Source organism: Scyliorhinus torazame, chromosome 12 (assembly GCF_047496885.1).
Source record: "Scyliorhinus torazame isolate Kashiwa2021f chromosome 12, sScyTor2.1, whole genome shotgun sequence".
NCBI lineage: Eukaryota > Metazoa > Chordata > Chondrichthyes > Carcharhiniformes > Scyliorhinidae > Scyliorhinus > Scyliorhinus torazame.
In genome coordinates this window covers 201,235,185-201,253,839 of record NC_092718.1, presented here as the reverse complement: position 1 = coordinate 201,253,839, position 18,655 = coordinate 201,235,185, and the positions used below count along the sequence as shown (strand labels likewise).

General features: G+C 45.7%; 1 protein-coding gene across 1 annotated transcript in view; it reads right to left on the bottom strand.

Annotated features, from left to right (window-relative positions):
* LOC140387123 (nuclear pore membrane glycoprotein 210-like) overlaps positions 1–18,655 on the bottom strand; it is a 227,860-nt gene that overhangs the window by 64,749 nt on the left and 144,456 nt on the right. The window contains exons 15-18 of the mRNA XM_072470134.1: positions 12,808–13,029; positions 8,294–8,467; positions 2,149–2,341; positions 1,451–1,554 (exon numbers count right to left, since the gene is read on the bottom strand). Of these exons, the coding sequence (XP_072326235.1) occupies positions 1,451–1,554; positions 2,149–2,341; positions 8,294–8,467; positions 12,808–13,029 (693 nt within the window). The remainder of the gene's footprint in view (positions 1–1,450; positions 1,555–2,148; positions 2,342–8,293; positions 8,468–12,807; positions 13,030–18,655) is intronic.

Here is an 18,655-nt window from a genome sequence, read left to right as displayed (position 1 = left end):
CATAACATAACTCGCTCATTCCTGGCACTAGTCTAATAAACCTTTTCTGAACTGCTTTGAATGCATTTACTACTCTCCTTAAATAAGGAGACCAATACTGTATATAATATTCCAAATGTAGTCTCACGAATGCCCTGTACAACTGAAGCATAACTTTCCTACTTTTGCAATCAATTCCTTTCACAATAAATTATAATTCGATTAGCTTTTCTTTATTACTTGCTGTACCTGAATACTGGCCTTTTGTGATTCATGCACTGGGACACCCAGATCCCTCTGCATCTCAGACACCTGCAATCTCTCAGCATTTAGATAGCAAGCTTTTTATTCTTCCTGCCAAAATGGAGAATTTTACATTTGCCTACGTTATACTCCATTGGCCAGATCTTTGCCCACTCACTTTACCTATCCATGTTTCATTATAGCCTCCTTACATCTGCTTCACAATTATTTACTTTCCTATCTATCTTTGTGGCGCCAGCAATGTTTAGCAACCATAACTTCAGTCCCTTCATCCAAGTCATTTATATAAAGTGTAAGAAGTTGAGGTCGCAGTGCACTACTTGTCACAACCTGCCAATTCTTTTTCCTACAAGTGAGCCAATCTTGAATCCATGCCAATATGTTACCCCCAAACAAAAAGCTTTTATTTTCCACATTAACCTAAGATGTGGCACATTATCAAATGCCTTCTGAAAATCTAAGCACAATGCCTCCACTGGTTCCCCTTTATCCACAGCATATGTGACTCCTTCAAAGAACTCCAATAAATTGGTTAAACTTGATTTCCCTTTCTCAAAACCATGTTGACTCTGCCTGATTGCCTTGAATTTTTCCAAGTGTCCTGCTATAACTTCTTTTGTAATTACTTCTAACATCTTCCCTATGACAGATGTTAGGCTAACTGGCTTGTAGTTTCTTGCTTTCCGTTTCCCGCTCTTTTTGAGTTTTCCAACGTAATGGAACCTTCCCCAAATCTAGGGACTTTTGGAAAATGAAAACCAATGCATCAACTGCCTCACTGGCCACTTCTTTCAAGGCCTTAAGGTGAAGTCTATCCAGACCCAGGGATTTGTCAGCATGCAGCCCCAACAATTTTCGAGTTCCTCCCTCCCTTCCATTCCCTGATATTCATCACGCAACCTAATATCAAAAGAATGGGAAAGTTTTATGGTCAAAGAAATGTATTCAAAAAATTTCAAAACAGCTTAAATTCATAAAGGGGTAGTATTGATTTCACTAAGAAAATAGAATTTAGTATGATCACGCGTGATAATATCAGAGAACCGTTCTTTCAAATTATTCCAATATACCTATTATAGGATTGACCAAAAAAATTAAAGTTTATTGCGCCACTTAAGTGAAAATGATTTTTAAAATGTACATTATTCAGACATTCAAATGTACTGATGGATCAGCATAGTTCAAAGCTACTTTGTCATGAACTTACAACAGGGCTTTTGGCGATGGCAATATTGGTTTTTCGGTAGCCGACCAAATATACTGTAATGGACACTGTTCCTTTCCGCTTGTAAACTATAACCATACGATGACCTGTTGGCCAAAATGAATATACCATGGTTAATCTTTGAATCTTTGGGACTTGAAGTTTAGGAAAATTAGTATAGCATGCACTCTCACTTTTGAATTTCTTTATGGGAAAACATCGCAATATTGGACTGGATTTTCATTCGGTTCCCAATCCTGATGCTGGACTAAATTCAGGTTATGAACCCGAATTGCCAGCATCAAGGTTCTGGAAGCAACTGTGGAGGAGACAGCTCCCAATCGCTGGTAAAGAAGTCACCGAAGGCTGGAATTGAACCCGGGTCCCTGACGCTATGAGGCAGAAGTGCTAACCACTGTGCCATCGCGCCAGCCACAGTTTCCTGGTCACTATTTTGGTAAGGTAGTCGGAACCATTGTAAATTTGTGATTTATATTGTACTTTTGCATGGTTTCGATTGCCGGGCAATTTCTCAAAGGAAGTTTAAACTTCCTGGGCAATTGTCATGCAATTGTTTCCTGGGAACTTCCAGGGTGGAAAGCGCATCCTTGGGGAAGTCCCCCCGTTACAATGCACCAGAGCTCAGAGGTTACCGGCCAATATCTTTACATTTTAGGGTGGTTGTACTCAGTATACATCACCATGCAGCCTCTTCTGTCCACTCCCATCATCCCTTAGGAACATTTCCATTTGTATCGCTGGATGAAAACTGCCCAGAGAAAAGTTGGATGATTTCCAGTTAATTTGCAGTGAGGTAAAGTTATCAAATTTCCGACCATAGTGATCAAATGCTGTCAGCTCCAAAATGGTGTTCCTGCAGAAAGAAACGGGTACCTATTCAAATAAGAAAAAAAAGAAATTAAATATAAAGGTATCACCCAAAAAACAAAGATTTGTCGTCCTTCAAAAAGTTTTGAAATCAAGATGATTATCTAGAATTTCCATAAAAATATAAAAAAGAAACAAACTCCTTATAATTATAAGAAATGATGAAGCTAAAATATTGGACGGATGAAAATGTCTTGACAGTTTTATAATCAATAATTCTCATTTTATGCAAATCTACTTGGGTAGCTTTTTGACTGAATCATATGAAGTAATGTTTAATATTACCAACAAATCTACAACAATTAAGTGTCTAAAACATTGTACATAAATTGTGATAACATTGCTTGTTGTTAATTTTTTTAACGTCTGCTAAATTAAAAGGAGCAGAGTTTTGGTGTGTAACAACAATTTTGAATAGCAATGCTTAAATCTCTTTGATTTCCTACAATCAATGGAGGTTAAGGATCATAAAGCTGGCATGAAAATGAAACAAGGGGCGGGATTCTCCGACTCCCCCGCCGGGTCAGAGAATCGCCGGGGGCTGGTGTGAATCCCGCCCCATGCCGAATTCTCCGGCACCGGATATTCGGCGGGGACAGGAATCGCGCCGCGCCGGTTGGCGCCCCCCCCCCCCCGCGATTCTCGGCCCGGATGGGCTGAAGTCCCGCTGCTAATGCCTGTCCCGCCGACGTAGATTACACCACCTACCTTACCGGCGGGACAAGGCGGCGCAGTTGCGCTCCGGGGTCCTGGGGGGGGGGCAATCTGGCCCCGGGGGGTGCCCCCACGGTGGCCTGGCCCGCGATCGGGGCCCACCGATCCGCGGGCGGGCCTGTGCCGTGGAGGCACTCTTTTCCTTCCGCCTTCGCCACGGTCTCCACCATGGCGGAGGCGGAAGAGACTCCCTCCACTGCGCATGCATGGGAATGCCATCAGCGGCCACTAACGCTCCCGCGTATGCGCCGCCCGGAGATGTCATTTCCGCTCCAGCTGGCGGGGCACCAAAGACCTTTTCCGCCAGCTGGCGGGGCGGAAATTAGTCCGGCGCGGGCCTAGCCCCTTAAGGTTGGGGCTCGGCCCCCCAAGATGCGGAGCCTTCCGCACCTTTGGGGCGGCGCGATGCCCGACTGATTTGCGCCGTTTTGGGCGCCAGTCGGCGGACATCGCGCCGATACCGGAGAATTTTGCCCAAGATCTTTGGAATTTCAGTTAAATAGTAGTCTGTCCAAAATTTCACTTAACGTTTCCGACCATAAATTCAGCCTGTAAACAATCAAAAACTGCACTAAATCTAACTTTTCTGAAATCAATTTATACAATCATCCAATATAAATTATTGAAATATAAGGCTATAAAAGGGCAGCACAGTGGCAAGCACTGCTGCCTCACAGCTCCAGGGACCCGGGTTCAATTCCGACTTGGGTTACTGTCCCTGTGGAGTTTGCACTTCCTCGCTGTGTCTCCGTGGGTTTCCTCCAGGTGCTCCAGTTTTCTCCCACAGCCCAAGGATGCAGGTTAGGTGGATTGGCCATGCTAAATTGCCCAATAGTGTCCAAAAGGTTAGGATGGGGTGGGGGCATGGGCTTAAGTATGGTACTCTTCCCAAGGGTTGATATAGACTCGATGGGCCGATAGGTCTCCTTCTGCACTGTAGGGATTCTATGATGATAAAGGCCAGTTGGGCCATGTGGACTATCTTTGAGCTGCATATTTTATCCAACACAATTATAGATTTAATTTATATTGGTTACTTGGAACTTTTCAATTGTGTTGGTTATACAGGAACATAAGAACTAAGAGCAGGATTAGGCCACCTGGCCCCTCGAGCCTGCTCCGCCATTCAACAAGATCATGGCTGACCTTTTTGTGGACTTAGCTCCACTTACCTGCCCGTTCACCGTACCCTTTTATTCCTTTACTGTTCAAAATCTATCTACCTTTGCATTAAAAGCATTTAACTAGGTAGCTTCAACTGCTTCACTGGGCAGGGAATTCCACAGATTCACAACCCTTTGGGTGAAGAGGTTTCTCCTCAACTCAGTCCAAAATCTGTTCCCCCTTATTTTGAGGCTATGCCCCCTCATTCTAGTTTCACCCGCCAGTGGAAATAACCTCCATGCTTCTATCCTTTCTATTCCCTTCATAATTTTACATGTTTCTAGAAGATCCGCCCTCATTCCAATTAATATAGTCGCAGTCTACTTAGTCTCGCCTCATAAGCTAATCCTCTCAACTCCGGAATCAACCTAAGTGAATCTCCTCTGCACACCCTCCAGTGCCAGTACATCCTTTCTCAAGTAAGGAGACCAAAACTGTACACGGTACCCCAAGTGTGGCCTCACCAGCACCCTATACAGCTGCAACATAACCTCCCTGCTTTTAAACTCCATCCCTCTAGCAATGAAGGACAAAATTCAATTTGCCTTCTTAATTACTTGTTGCACCTGCAAACCAACTTTTTGCGATTCATGCACAAGGACACCCAGGTCCCTCTGCACAGCAGTATGCTGCAATTGTTTACCGTTTAAATAATAGTCCATTTTGCTGTTATTCCTACCAAAATGGATGACCTCACATTTATCAACACTGAACTCCATCTATCAGGCTCTTGCCCACTCACTTAAACTATCTATAGCCCTCTGCAGACTTTGTGTCCTCTGCACGCTTGGCTCTACCACTCATCTTAGTGTCATCTGCGAACTTTGACACATTACACCTGGTCCCCAACTCCAGATCATCTATATAAATTGTGAACAATTGAGGACCCTGAGGCACACCACTAGCCACTGATCGCCAACCAGAAAAACACCCATTTATCCCCACTCTTTGCTTTCTGTCAGTTAACCAATCCATCCATGTTAATACATTACCCATAAATCCATGCACCTTTATCTTATGCAGTAGCCTTTTGTGTGGCACTTTGTCGAATGCCTTCTGTAAATCCAGATACACCATATCCACCAGTTCCCCACTGTCCACTGCGCTCGAAGTGTCCTCAAAGTCCACTAAATTAGTCAAACATGACCTGCCTTTCATGAACCCATGCTGCGTCTGCCCAATGGGACAATTTCTATCCAGATGTCTCGCCATTTCTTTCTTAACGATAGATTCAAGCATTTTCTCCAGTACAGAAGTTAAGATAACCGACCTATAGTTACCGGCCCTATGTCTACCTCCCTTTTTAGACAGTGGCACATATTTGCTGTTTTCCAATCTGCTGGAACTGCCCCAGAGTCCAATGAATTTTGGTAAATTACCACAAGTGCATTCGGTATTTCCCCGCCACCTCTTTTAGTACCCTTGGATACATTCCATCAGGGCCAGGAGACTTGTCTATCATCAGCTTGTCCAACACTACCTCCTTAGTGATAATGATCGTTTCTAGGTCCTCACCTTCCATAAACTCCTTGCCAGCAATTATTGGCATGTTATTTGTGCCTTCCACTGTGAAAACCGACACAAAATACCTGTTCAATGCCTCAGCTATTTCCTCATTTTCCATTATTAAATCCCCCTTCTCATCCTCCAAAGGACCAATGTTTACCTTAGATACTCTTTTTTGTTTTATATATTTGTAGAAGCTTTTGCTATGATTTTATATTCTGAGCTAGTTTACTCTCATAATCCATCTTACTTTTCTTTATAGCTTTTTTTGTGGCTTTCTGTTGATCTTTAAAGATTTCCCAATCTTCTAGTTTCCCACTAATCTTTGCCACTTTGTATGCCTTTTCTTTCAATTTGATACCCTCCTTTATTTCTTTAGATATCCGTGGCTGATTATCCTTTTTCCTGCAGTTCTTCTTTTTCACTGGTAGCTACTTTTTCTGAGCACTGTGAAAAATCTCTTTGAAAGTCCTCCATTGTTCCTCAATTGTCCCACCACAAACTCTTTGCTCCCGATCTACCCTAGTCATCTCTTCTCTCATCCCATCCCATTGTAGTCTCCTTTGTTTAAGCACAAGATGCTGGTTTTGGATTTTGCCTTCTCGCACTCCATCTGTATTTTAAATTTAACCATATGCTCCTTCCGAGAAGATCTCTAGCTATGAGATCAATAATTATTCCTGTCTCATTACACAGGACCAGATCAAGGATAGCTTGCTTCCTCATAGGTTCCATTTTGTGGAAACTATCGCGGATATATTCTATGAACTCCTCTTCAAGGCTGCCTGACCGACCTGGTTTGACCGATCGACATGTAGATTAAAATCCCCCAAGATACTTGCTGTACCATTTTTACATGCATCAGTTATTTCTTTGTTTATTGCCTGTCCCACTATGATGTTATTATAGACCACGGCCATCAATGACCCTTTTCTCCTTACTATTTCTAATTTCCATCCAAATGGATTCAACCCTTTTCTCTGTAGAACCCATATTATCTCTCACTACCGCCCTGATGTCGTCCTTAAATATCAGTGCTACACCATCTCCCTTACCTTCCTGTCTGTCCTTCCAAATAGCCTGATACCCCTGGATATTTAACTCCCAGTTGTGACCATCCTGCAACCATGTCTCTGTAATGGCCACTAAATCAATCTCATTTGCATTGATTTGTGCCGTCAACTCATTTATCTTATTTTGAATGCTATGAGCATTCAGGTAAAGTGCCTTTATGCTAGTTTAACACCTTTTTGAATCCTAACACTTCCATTAATAACATCTCCGGAGTTCTTCTTCCCTTTATCTTGATTCATAACTTTCAATATAGTTGAATCCACCTTCTCATGTGCTAACCTGCTGCTTTGCTTCCCAATAACTATTTTACTTACCATAATATTATCCTTCCCTTCCCCCCAACTTGCTAGTTTAAAGTCCTTGAGACCACCCTATCTATCGGTCCCAGATGGAGACTGTCCCAATGGTACAGATCCCTCCTGTTCCAATACGGATGCCAATGTTCCATGAAATGAAACTCCTCCTCCCCGCACCACTCCTTTGGTCACGTGTTTACATCCCAAAAATCCAGAATTTATGACCCTTGAAGACCTGTTTTTAAATTTAGGTCCTCGTGCCTGACAATCCCCCAAAATGTCCTCTTTCCTAGTCTTGTCTATGTTGATTGCCCCAACGTGGACCCCAACAACTGGATTCTCTCCCTCCCGCTCCAATATCCTTTCAAGCCGGACAGAGGTGTCCCTCACCCTAGCATCGGGGAGGCAATATACCATGCAGGACTCTCACTCCTGCTTACAAAGGATGCCATCTATCCCTCTAATTATAGAATCGCCTACAACTACCACTCGTCTTTTTTCTCCCCCGCTTGAATGGCCTCCTGTACCACGGTGCAGTGGTCGTCTAGCGCATCCTCCCTACAGCCCTTTTCCTCATCCACACAGGGAGCAAGTACCTCATATCTTTTGGACAAGGTCAAGAGCTGAGGCTCCTCCGTTCCTGAATTCATGACCCCTCTACCTGCCTCAGTTGCAGTCACACCCTGCTCTCCCTGTCCAAATTTAAGGTACTTAAAATCTTACGGGGTGTGACCACCCCCTGAAACAAGTGTCCAGGTAACTCTCCCTCTCCTAGATATGCCGCAGTGTTTGAAGCTCAGACTCCAGCTCATCAATCTGAGCCGAAGTTTCTCGAGCAACCAACACTTGCTGCAGATGTGGTCACTGCAGCCCGCAATAGGATCTGCCAGTTCCTAGATCATGCAGCTGCAGCACATCACCTACCCAGCCATCTCTACTTACTTAATTAATTTATTAGTTAGTTTTATACTGTTCTATTTCATAATTAGCACAGATTTCTTACCAGTCAATCAAGTCGCAGCTTTCCTGGAATTTCTTTTTCCCCACCTCAGTGGAAAGTGACTGATCGCTCCCTGGAAACAAGGCTGCGAATCCCCAATATAATCTTGCATTTAGTTTTATTTTAGAATACCATTTTTTTGGTGTGCATTTGAATTATTCCTAACAAATTAAGCTTTATAAACAAAATGCTGTAGAATCTCACCAATTGTTTGTTGTGCTGCAACAGAGGGCATGGAAGACCAAGTTCACGTGACTTGTAAACAGGAGCCAAAGTGACACTTGTAGGCACAGCACAAACAAATTTCACTTTAATATGCTCAACAGCTGGGTATGGATTCATCAAACTTGGATGATTACCAACTTTAAATGTCAAAAACTAAGGAGGAAAAATTGAAATGACAATATTCAGAAGAAAGTTTGCACATAAACTGTATTCACTTTATCTCAAAAAAATGACCAAGAAAACAAAGATATTAGTTTCAATACTTTTTTTTTAATAAACATTTTATAGAGGTATTTTTGGTATTATAGCAACAACAAAATAAACGATGTACATGAAACTATAAACATAGTGCAAAAGCCATCTCCCTCCTTTACCGGTCCCACCTTTATTAACCCCCTACTCTAAGCTAAACTAACCCCCCCCCCATCTTCTGCTGACGATTAATTTTCCGCAAAGTCGACGAACAGTTGCCACCTCCGGGCGAACCCCAACAGTGACCCTCTCAAGGCGAACTTGATTTTCTCTAAACAGACTAAGCTAGCCATGTCGGATAGCCAGGTCTCCGCCTTCGGGGACTTTGAGGCCCTCCAAGCTAATAGTATCCGTCTCCGGGCTATCAGGGAAGCAAAGGCCAGAACGTCTGCCTCTTTCTCCTCCTGGATTCCCGGGTCATCCGACACCCCGAAAATCACCACCTCTGGACTCAGTGCCACCCTTGTTTTTAACACCGTGAACATGACATCTGCAAACCCCTGCCAAAATCCCTTAAGCTTCGGACATGCCCAGAACATGTGGACATGGTTCGCTGGTCCTCCCGCACATTGTGCACACCTGTCTTCCTCCCCAAAGAATCTGCTCATCCGGGCCTCTGTCATGTGAGCCCGATGAACGACCTTGAATTGTATCAGGCTGAGCCTGGCACATGTTGCGGACGCGTCCGCCCATAGACCATCCTCTATCTCTCCTCCCAGCTTCTCCTCCCACTTGCGCTTCAGCTCCTCGGTCTGCGACTTCTCTAACCCCATAAGTTCCTTGTAAATGTCAGAGATGCTCCCTTCTCCTACCCACCCTCTGGAAACTACCCTGTCCGAATCACCTTTAGCGGTAGGAGTGGGAAGGTTGACACCTGTTTTAGTTTCAATTCTTTTATTCCCCTGACTCGACTGTGTAGCCAGTTAAAATGGCTAACTCCCGATTTAAAATGGCGAACGGCAAAGGCTGATGGGAAAGTCTGCCAACAGGCCACAAACGAGCAGCTGCAGTTTGAGTGTGTATTTACCTCTGGAAAGGCCAGACAAGATCGATACCAGCACCAATCAGCATAACAAAACACCAGCCATCTGCATATTAATGAGCAATCCCCGGGAACAATGAGCAACATTTAGAAACATAAAGCCAAACCAGACTCTTTGGCGCCAGCAGAATCCTACACAATGGGAGGTGAACGACCACCTCAGGACCGCCCATCGATCAGGGAACCGCTCCAGCATTGGAGAAAGTCGAACCAAGTGATTGGGACAAAGTCCAATCACTTGGAACCAGGTACAGGGTCCGCCCCGAAAGGCGGGAAGCCCCTGGGGACTATAAGAATCAAGCCCAAGTTCAAATCGGCCCTCTGCTTCTCTTCTGGACCGGGTCACTCAGCAATGCGAACCAACCCTTGACAGTGACCGGTCCAGCCACCGCTGATATCCAGTAAGTCTTACTTCAACACTCGCTACGAGATAGGCACTCCTAGCTACCAATCTGTACCAACTTCGAATCCCGCAGGCTCAGAACCCGAACAAAAGGCCATTCATTTCCCTGACCTGGTGGGCCAGTTCCAAGTTAAGTATTGGCCTGTTAGTCGTAGAAGTAGCGTAGACGTAGAATTTATACATGAGTAGTGATTACTGTGTATAATAAGTGTGCTTTGATTTAGATCATACTAAGCGGTGTATTGGATTATTGATCATTACTCGGACTTGAATCACGTGGCGGTATCAGAAAGATACCTGGCAACTCAAGAGCAAAGGTGATAAAACAGAGCAATTAAACTCAGGCAAAAGTTAGCAACGACTGTCCTAAAAAGTTCAAAGTTGAAAAACGTGCGTACAGCTCTAGTTTTATCATTCAAACACCATTTTGAACTACTGCTTTCACAAGTTGTAAGAATGAACAACGAAACAGATGGGGCAGAATTTTACGCTTTCCTGGGTGCGATTTGGCAAACAGGTGTAAAATTGCCTGCTTGTCCACCCTGATCCTTAAACAATTTTACGAGGAGCAGGAGAGACGTTCGACAGTCCTCCAGCCGATTGAGTCCCTTAAGTGATCAATTCAAGGCAATTTATGGGCCTCTTTGTGCCCCGTTACAAGATTTTCCATGGCAGGCAGAGGTCAGAGTAATGTCTGAAGTCCCACAGGTCTCAATCTCTGGTTATTAGCAGGAAAGTGGGTTCATTCTTCTTTTACAACACCTCCCCACCTCAGGGCCCAATGGAGTCATTCCACCCTTCCAAGTTTCCCTTCCACCCTGGCCTGTGCAACCCAGTCCCCATCTGTCTCACCCGGGCACCCTAGCATTGCCCCGCCAAAACACGCTAACCCAAATGTACATTTCCATCTGGCTTCAGTGAAGATGTTGTCCTGGCAGTGGTCACTGCTACTGATGGTGCTGCTGGGATCAGAAATCTGTCAGACATTTGATTGGCTGGCTCAGTGTTGGAACTTCCTGCACAGATAAAAAGTGGAAGTCTCACCCTGAGTCAACCAATGCCCATACGAATGATAAATAGGTAAAGGGCAACATGCTGTAGAGCGGCAGGCCCGCCATCAACTTTGCCATGGGCAGAGTGGAAAGAACCCAGCACAATGGGCAATCCTGCCCATGGAATGGGAAACAGAAATCTCAACTTTCGGATTCAGTGAAATAAACAAGGGCTGATACAAGATCAAGTACAACAATGTACTGCACTCCACTTAATACAAAATGCCACCCGCTCTCTGCCAGATAACTGCCAGAGGAAACATAGCCATATAAGCTTCTGTATACATGCTAATTATGCCTCTGCATCAGCCAATCTTAACAGTGGACCAGGAAGATGCAAGGATCGTAACTATTTCCAAAATAAATATAATTCCAGAAATATACTGAAGGTCTGCTACTATCTGAAAGGCAAATAGAAGATTTACATTTTGGACTGAGACAGAACAAAAACAAAATCCGCTGAAGGGTCGCAAACGGAAATGTCAAACTTCTTCATGAAGCCTATCTGCTCCCTCCACTTGCCCCCTCTCAACTGCACCTCTTTGCCCCAAGCTTGGTGATTTTGTCATTTTGTTCCTGTCCTATGCTGTTACATTCACCCACTTCAAAACCTACCATAACCCCTTTCCTATGAAGCTCAACCTTAAAGAAACAAACTTCTCCAATTACACAACCATCTGTGACTTTCTTTTGCTCCCCACAATCGTTAAACATGCAGCTGCGTAACAATAACATGTTTACTTCTTTCATCACAAGCTGTTCAATTCACTTCAGTAACATTGGCGATGCATTGTTATACAGTGACTTTAATAAAGACACGGGGAATCCACACCGAGTAAAATAAGAAACAAAGTTTTATTTACACAAAAGATATGTACACTACCAGGTAGATCACTACCGGGTTCCTTAAAGTCGGTGCCTTACAGGCCAACCTTAGATACATGGGGTAATTGCTCTCAGGAATGCGCTTCAATTCTCAATGATTCAGCTATGCTCAGAGCTTCAAGACTTCTTGGGGCCCTTCCACTCGGATTCAGATACGTAACTCTCCAACTCTCCTTCAAGACCTCATGATTGTGGAATATTCATATCAAACATGGGCTCCAGGCAATTCCTGCACAAAGACTTCAAATCACAAAACACTCTTAAGGTTCTAATAACCCTCTGCAACTGGTTCCATAGACTTACTTTAAAACTCACCTTGCGAGCAGTCTTCCACTGTCTGATGCCAGTGACTTCCAAGCACCAATTAATCCTTCCTAAAAGAATCATGAAAATAAACCCAAAACAAAAGGGTCCCTACATAACCTATTTTCATGGCAGTGTGGCACACCTACTACGTTTGAGACAGAAACTTAAACTAATTATTTTCAAATTCCAAATCTTCCCTTTATGCTGGGCTACCATATGAATGATGTAAATTATTTATTGAGGTAGCTGTACATGTTCCACACCCATCAAAAAGCTCAGAGGATGTCTCCTGTTTAGTTTCCAACACTCCCATTTTGACCTTAGTAAATACACATGTGTCACCCTTTAATTTGTAATTACCCTAGGTTTGTCTGTTAGCCTCTCAAACTAGCTGTTCTTTCATTTATCCTATATTTAACAATTACAATTTCCAAACTTCGAAATTATACTCCTAAACTATAAAAATCATAAAATCAGATATTCATAATACTGTGATTCCTTTAATAATACCAGAAAACTGTATATTATATCATTCTTGCAAAAAGGCTCTTACCTGTTCTCCCAAGGTTACACAAGTGACTCTGAACCCGTGGTGATTTTTCTTTTTCACCAATGGAGCTCGTAGTTGTTGGATTATTATTGCGTCCCTCTTTTCACCACTCAAATCGGTGTAGAATTCCGATGGCTCCAATACCCAAGGTCTGGGACCCCCTTCGAACAGCATTTCCTTTGAAGATGTCAGTGTGACTATAGCAACAGCAACTGGATCAATAGCCTGACATGAGGAGAACAGTAAATATCACTCAGCTACTCTCGTTGGATGAAATCTAAATTATTAACAAAAATAGACTAATTCTTGTCAGTACAATCTTTGTGTCATGAAAATAGATTATCGTAGAATTTACAATGCAGGAGACCATTCGGCCCATCGAGTCTGCACCGGCTCTTGGAAAGAGCACCCTACCCAAAGTCAACACCTCCACCCTATCCCCATAACCCAGCAACCCCACCCAACACTAAGGACAATTTTGGACACTAAGGTCAATTTATCAAGGCCAATCCACCTAACCCGCACATCTTTGGACTGTGGGAGGAAACCGGAGCACCCGGAGGAAACCCACGCACACACGGGGAGGATGTGCAGACTCCGCACAGACAGTGACCCAAGCCGGAATCAAACCTGGGACCCTGGAGCTGTGAAGCAATTGTGCTATCCACAATTCTACCGTGCTGCCCATTGGTGAATAATTTGTGAAATCGTACAAAAGAATTTGCATCAAGTAGCATTTGTCATACATTGTACAAATAAACTTGGAAAACTTTACGGCTCAACTATACACAAGCATCACTGGGGTAACCAACAATGGAAGATATGCAGGATGACAGAACAGAGTTTGGCTAACCAAGCATTAACCTCTGTTGCAACCAACAGCAAATTAAGAAGTATTACAACCTTGAACAAAATTTTCTGTGTCCAACTCCCATCCCACTCACCCTCCACTGAAGCAATTAATAAATTAATGGATACAGTTTCATATGCAGCAGACACCCTTTGTTTCCTTGCCCATGTAACTATTCTTTATAACCTTGGTTCAAATTGGCACATAAGAGTGAAAGCCCTGGATGATTTCCCTAACTGTCGTGCCTCTTGGTTGAGACCAGTTAACTGCAGAGTCTAGGTATAAAATCTGGCATTCTGCTGATCACTAATCATTGGCATTTAACTCAACTACTGGGAAGCTATATGCCATCTTTTTCACAGCCATGTTAAATAATTTAAGTATTTTGGCATAGACGTAATGATAAGACTAATACAGCCCCTTTCCCTTATTATAGATGGGAGGGTAATAAATAAGCCTTCCTCTGCACAATAATGGTCGACGGAATTTTCCGTTCCTCAGGCTAAGTGCTGACGCTGGGGCAGGACTTCTACGACAGCAAAACCCGAGCCGCGCCTGGTTCAATTCAACGACCGGTAAGAAGCTAGCATGGGCGCCATGTGGAACACAATCGATTCCAATGAAAAACGGTGCGGGATTCACCAAATTTGCGATTGACACTCAGCAGGCCCACAAGTTGCAGCCGCATATACACATTTTCACTCCCCACACACACCACCCCAGCCAACAAGATGGCACCGAGGAGAGCGGCAACCCGTTTTACGGACGCCGAGCTTGAGACCCTGCTGGTTCCATGGAGGAGTGGCAAGCGACCCTGTACCCTGGCCCGGGAAGGGTGCTGCCAGCCGCTGCTGTTTGCCATCCCTGGGCGCAGGGGGCAGAGGCCATCAGCGCTGTGAGCAACACCGTTCAGATTGTCTAGCAGTGCTCTAAGAAACTGCACAACCTCCTCACGGCAGCCAGGGTGAGTAGGCAGCACTGAGCCCCTGGCACCAACCTATGTCCCACACACCCGTAACCCTACACCCCCACCCAGAGGGCTTCCGAACCCCCACGCTGCTCCACATGCTGGCACATATACCGTCCGCCATGGCCGGGTGCCCTGGCCACGGACGCAACCAGCTACCCATCCCCTGGGCTGCATGCGTTGGACTGTCCAAAACTGTGCTTTTACCGTCCCCCGTCCCGAGAAGACCGCCCATTACCTCCGGGAGCTTGAAAAGACTGGCGGGGGCAGTCAGACCAGCGGCCCCGCACCGCAGCAAAGCAGCGGGCACTGGATGTGGTCCGAGGAAAGGGCAGTCATCGGGGTGGAGGTCAAGTGAGGAAATGAGACCCCGCTGAGTTGCGTGTTAACCCCCCACCCCCCCCCCAAAAACACTGCCCTCACCCCTTCCCAACACCCCCCACTCCCCCCGGCCCATGGTCTAATCATGTGTTTTGTCTTGTGTCTCTGGTGTTTGGGAAGGCTCTTCTGGTGTCCCCCGCCCTAGCCAGAACCCCCGGTGCCGACCAGTGACGAGGACACCGAATTGGAGGTGAGCCATAGACCTGAGACCCAGGACATGCCAGAGCGCGAGTCCGAGGATGACACAGACTTCCCGTCACAGTTGTCTCCAACACCCTCCATCATCCAAGAGACACTCACCTTGATTGGGCACTTTAGTGAAGCGGCTCCTGGGACACTATCTGGTGCACACCACACATGTGCTCCAGTACAGCAGGTGGAGGTAGGAACCCACAAGGGAGCGGACGATCGAGGGCAGGCTGACCCCAGGGTCTAGCTGCCATCCAGACGGGTTTTGGGCTTCTGGAACGGAGAGTCCCATGGATCGTGGAGATGCAGTCAGAGAGCCAGGGACTATATGAGGGGTTGTCGGCAAGCATCCAACACCTGTAGGCACAGATGGAGGAGTCCAACTGTGTGCAGGAGCAGGTGATGGTGCTGACCATGCGTGCCACCCAAGTCAACAGTGCAAGTATGGTATCTGCACCTTGGGGGCACGGATTATGGCTATGGATCGACATGTCCAAGGCCTAGGGCAATCTGTGCAGGCGGTGGCCGAGACCCAGGACAGGGCTGGCCTCTTACAGGCAGCCATGTGCCAGAGTCACAGCAGGCCACGGCTGAGAGCGTCGGGGGCATTGACTACGCGCAGGCCGACATGGCAGACCCACAGGGAGGGGCACAGTCCCAGAGGGACATGGTGCTGTCAGGGCTGATGTGGCACAGCTCAGGTGATGGCACAGTTGCAGCGTGATGTGGTGCAGTCCCAGTTGGAGTGGTCCTCCATGGCTGCAAGCATGCAGACACTGGCCAAGACGAGAGCGGACCTCCAGGGCTGACAGCCTCCGTGGCAGTGGGGATGCACTTGTGCACCGAGGTCTGAGAGATTCCGGACAGGTCTCCATTCAGCGGCTGGAAGGACCTCGTGGTGTAAAAGTTCTGGGTGACAGTCATCTTGACGGCCACTGGGAGTGGGTGTCCCCCTCCCATTCCCTCGTGGTGCCAGGTGTGCAATGATCTGGCAAATATGTCACACTGTTCCCCTGCTCAGCCGGAGTCTTCGAGGGAATGCCTGATCCGGCAGGTCTTGGAATGCTGACGGTACTCACGAGGCCACACGCGGCGCTTCCTTTGCACCACTTCCTCCTTCTCCTCAGTCTGTTGGGCAGTCGTCTCTCCATCCTCCTCAGTGGGGTGGCAGCAAAATGGCTGCATTGCAGGCAGCGGCAATGGCGGTCTGTGCCTGGACACTGCCGCAGTCCCCTGGAGGGGGGGGTCGTCACCCCGGTCTCCCCAGCCAGTGTCAGGACCGGATGCCCACGGTCATGCCTCTGCGTGTCCTTCCTCGTCTCTTTCCCTCATCAGCCATGGCGCCTGTTTCCCGATTTTTAAAAGCACAAGTGAACCTTGCCCTCAGAAATTCCCCCCAGTGGAGGCGAAGAATCGCAGAGGCCCCTGAGAATACAGGGGCAGACCTGCTAATAATATGTCAACAGCGTTTACTGTACATGCGGAGTGGAACTCATTGACGCCACTGTCACGGCACCAGAGAATTGTGATTTGTCGTGAACCCAGCGCCTCCCACGATTTTGTCGTCAAAATCGATTCTGCGGCTAATCGCGTTTCTGGATTCCAGCGACAGATATGTCAAACTGTCCCCCTGCTCAGCCGGAGTCTTCAAGGGCATGCCTAATCCGGCAGGTCTTGGAATGACAGATGCTGCCGGTACTCACGATACCACGCGCGGCGCCTCCTTTGCACCACTTCCTCCTTCTCCTCAGCCTGTTGGGCGGTCAGCTCTCCATCCTCCTCAGTAGGGAAGGAGGATCCAACTTGGTATCTTTAGCATGGATAAAAATAATAGACAAATTTACTTAAAAACACATTTACCTTTTTAAGAATCTGTACCAATATTAGGTTTAAAAGGCTTTAGAATGTGATGCTGAATTAAGTATAAAACATAACTGATTTATATATAAAATTGAAAAAATATTATTCATTCATAGAATCTACAGTGCAGAAGGAGGCCATTCGGCCCATCGAGTCTGCATGGGCCCTTGGAAAGAGCACCCTACTTAAGCCCATATCTCCACTCTATCCCCGTTACCCAGTAACCCCACCTAACCTTTTTGGACACTAAGGGCAATTTATCATGGCCAATCCATCTAACCTGCACATCCTTGGATCGTGGGAGGAAACCGGAGCACCCGGAGGAAACCACGCCGACACGGGGAGAACGTGCAGACTCCGTACAGACAGTGACCCAAGCCGGGAATCGGACCTGGGACCCTGGAGCTGTGAAGCAATTGTGCTAACCACTGTGCTACCGTGCTGCCCATATGACACTAATGACAATGATTACACTAATTAATATTCCACAAGACTTGGAATATGAACTTGAACAGTTTTTAAAAATAAGAAAATATACACAGCCAAGTACTCTACAAAATAATCTTCAAAGGACCAGAACAGGAAATACGGAATGGGGAGTGCGCTTTTAAGATGGGATTTATACATGCTTGTGTTAATTTACTTTTCTTCATTCATTATATTCCCATGCTCTGATCATTAAAGTGTATATTTGAATCTATTAGCTTCTGGTAGCCTTATCTGCATTTCAATATTATTTCTGGTTTCAAACAACATGATTCACTGACTTATTTCTTAAGATCTATGGTATAGCAACAAGACCTAAACAGAAGCAAAAAGTACCAGAGGCCAGTTCAATAATAGATGTAAAGAATAGTTGAATTTTACATGGTGTGGAATTTTTTTAACTTACAAATGTAAGAAAAAGAAACAGTCAGTTTGTAAGAAATTGGCTTCAGGCTTCCAGTCAAAATTATTGATTTGTTTTCTTGGACTACTGGATAACACATATTAGGATAATTTAACTAAGTCCTTGCACTTCACACTGCATTAAATACTAACAGACATTATAGGCAGTGGGTCCATGATTTGCGTTTTTTGCCTGTTGCATGCAAGCTACCTTGCAATAATTTTGGAACAACAAAAGACCATGGGGGAGTTTCTGTGGCCCCACTTACGCAGGCGCAAGTCGCGTTATGGCTGGAGACTCTTGTGAGAGGGCCATAATGTGATTTGCGCCAGGGACGTAAGGTGGTTCATGTCCAGTGAGGGTGCAAACCAGATTAGTACATTTAAATTTTGATTTAACACATTCAGATTTGGCTTAAAGCTGAATTGACCTGCCCCTTCGATTCTTCCACCTGTGAAGACAGCGGGAATCACTGCAGGTCACCATATCCTGGACCAGAGTTCCTGACCACGCCACGGGGGCTTGTAGGCCATTGAAGCCCCTGGAGGTAACGGACATGGCTGGAAAGTGCCCTGGCAAGGGATGGGAAACACCTTTATCATCCCCATAGTGAGGTATCGTTCGCTTGGGTGAGTAGGGGGATTGGGCTGATGACAGTGATGGCGGGGGGGGGGATCTTTGTCAGTGATTGGAATGTTCTGTAGGGTTGTCTTAA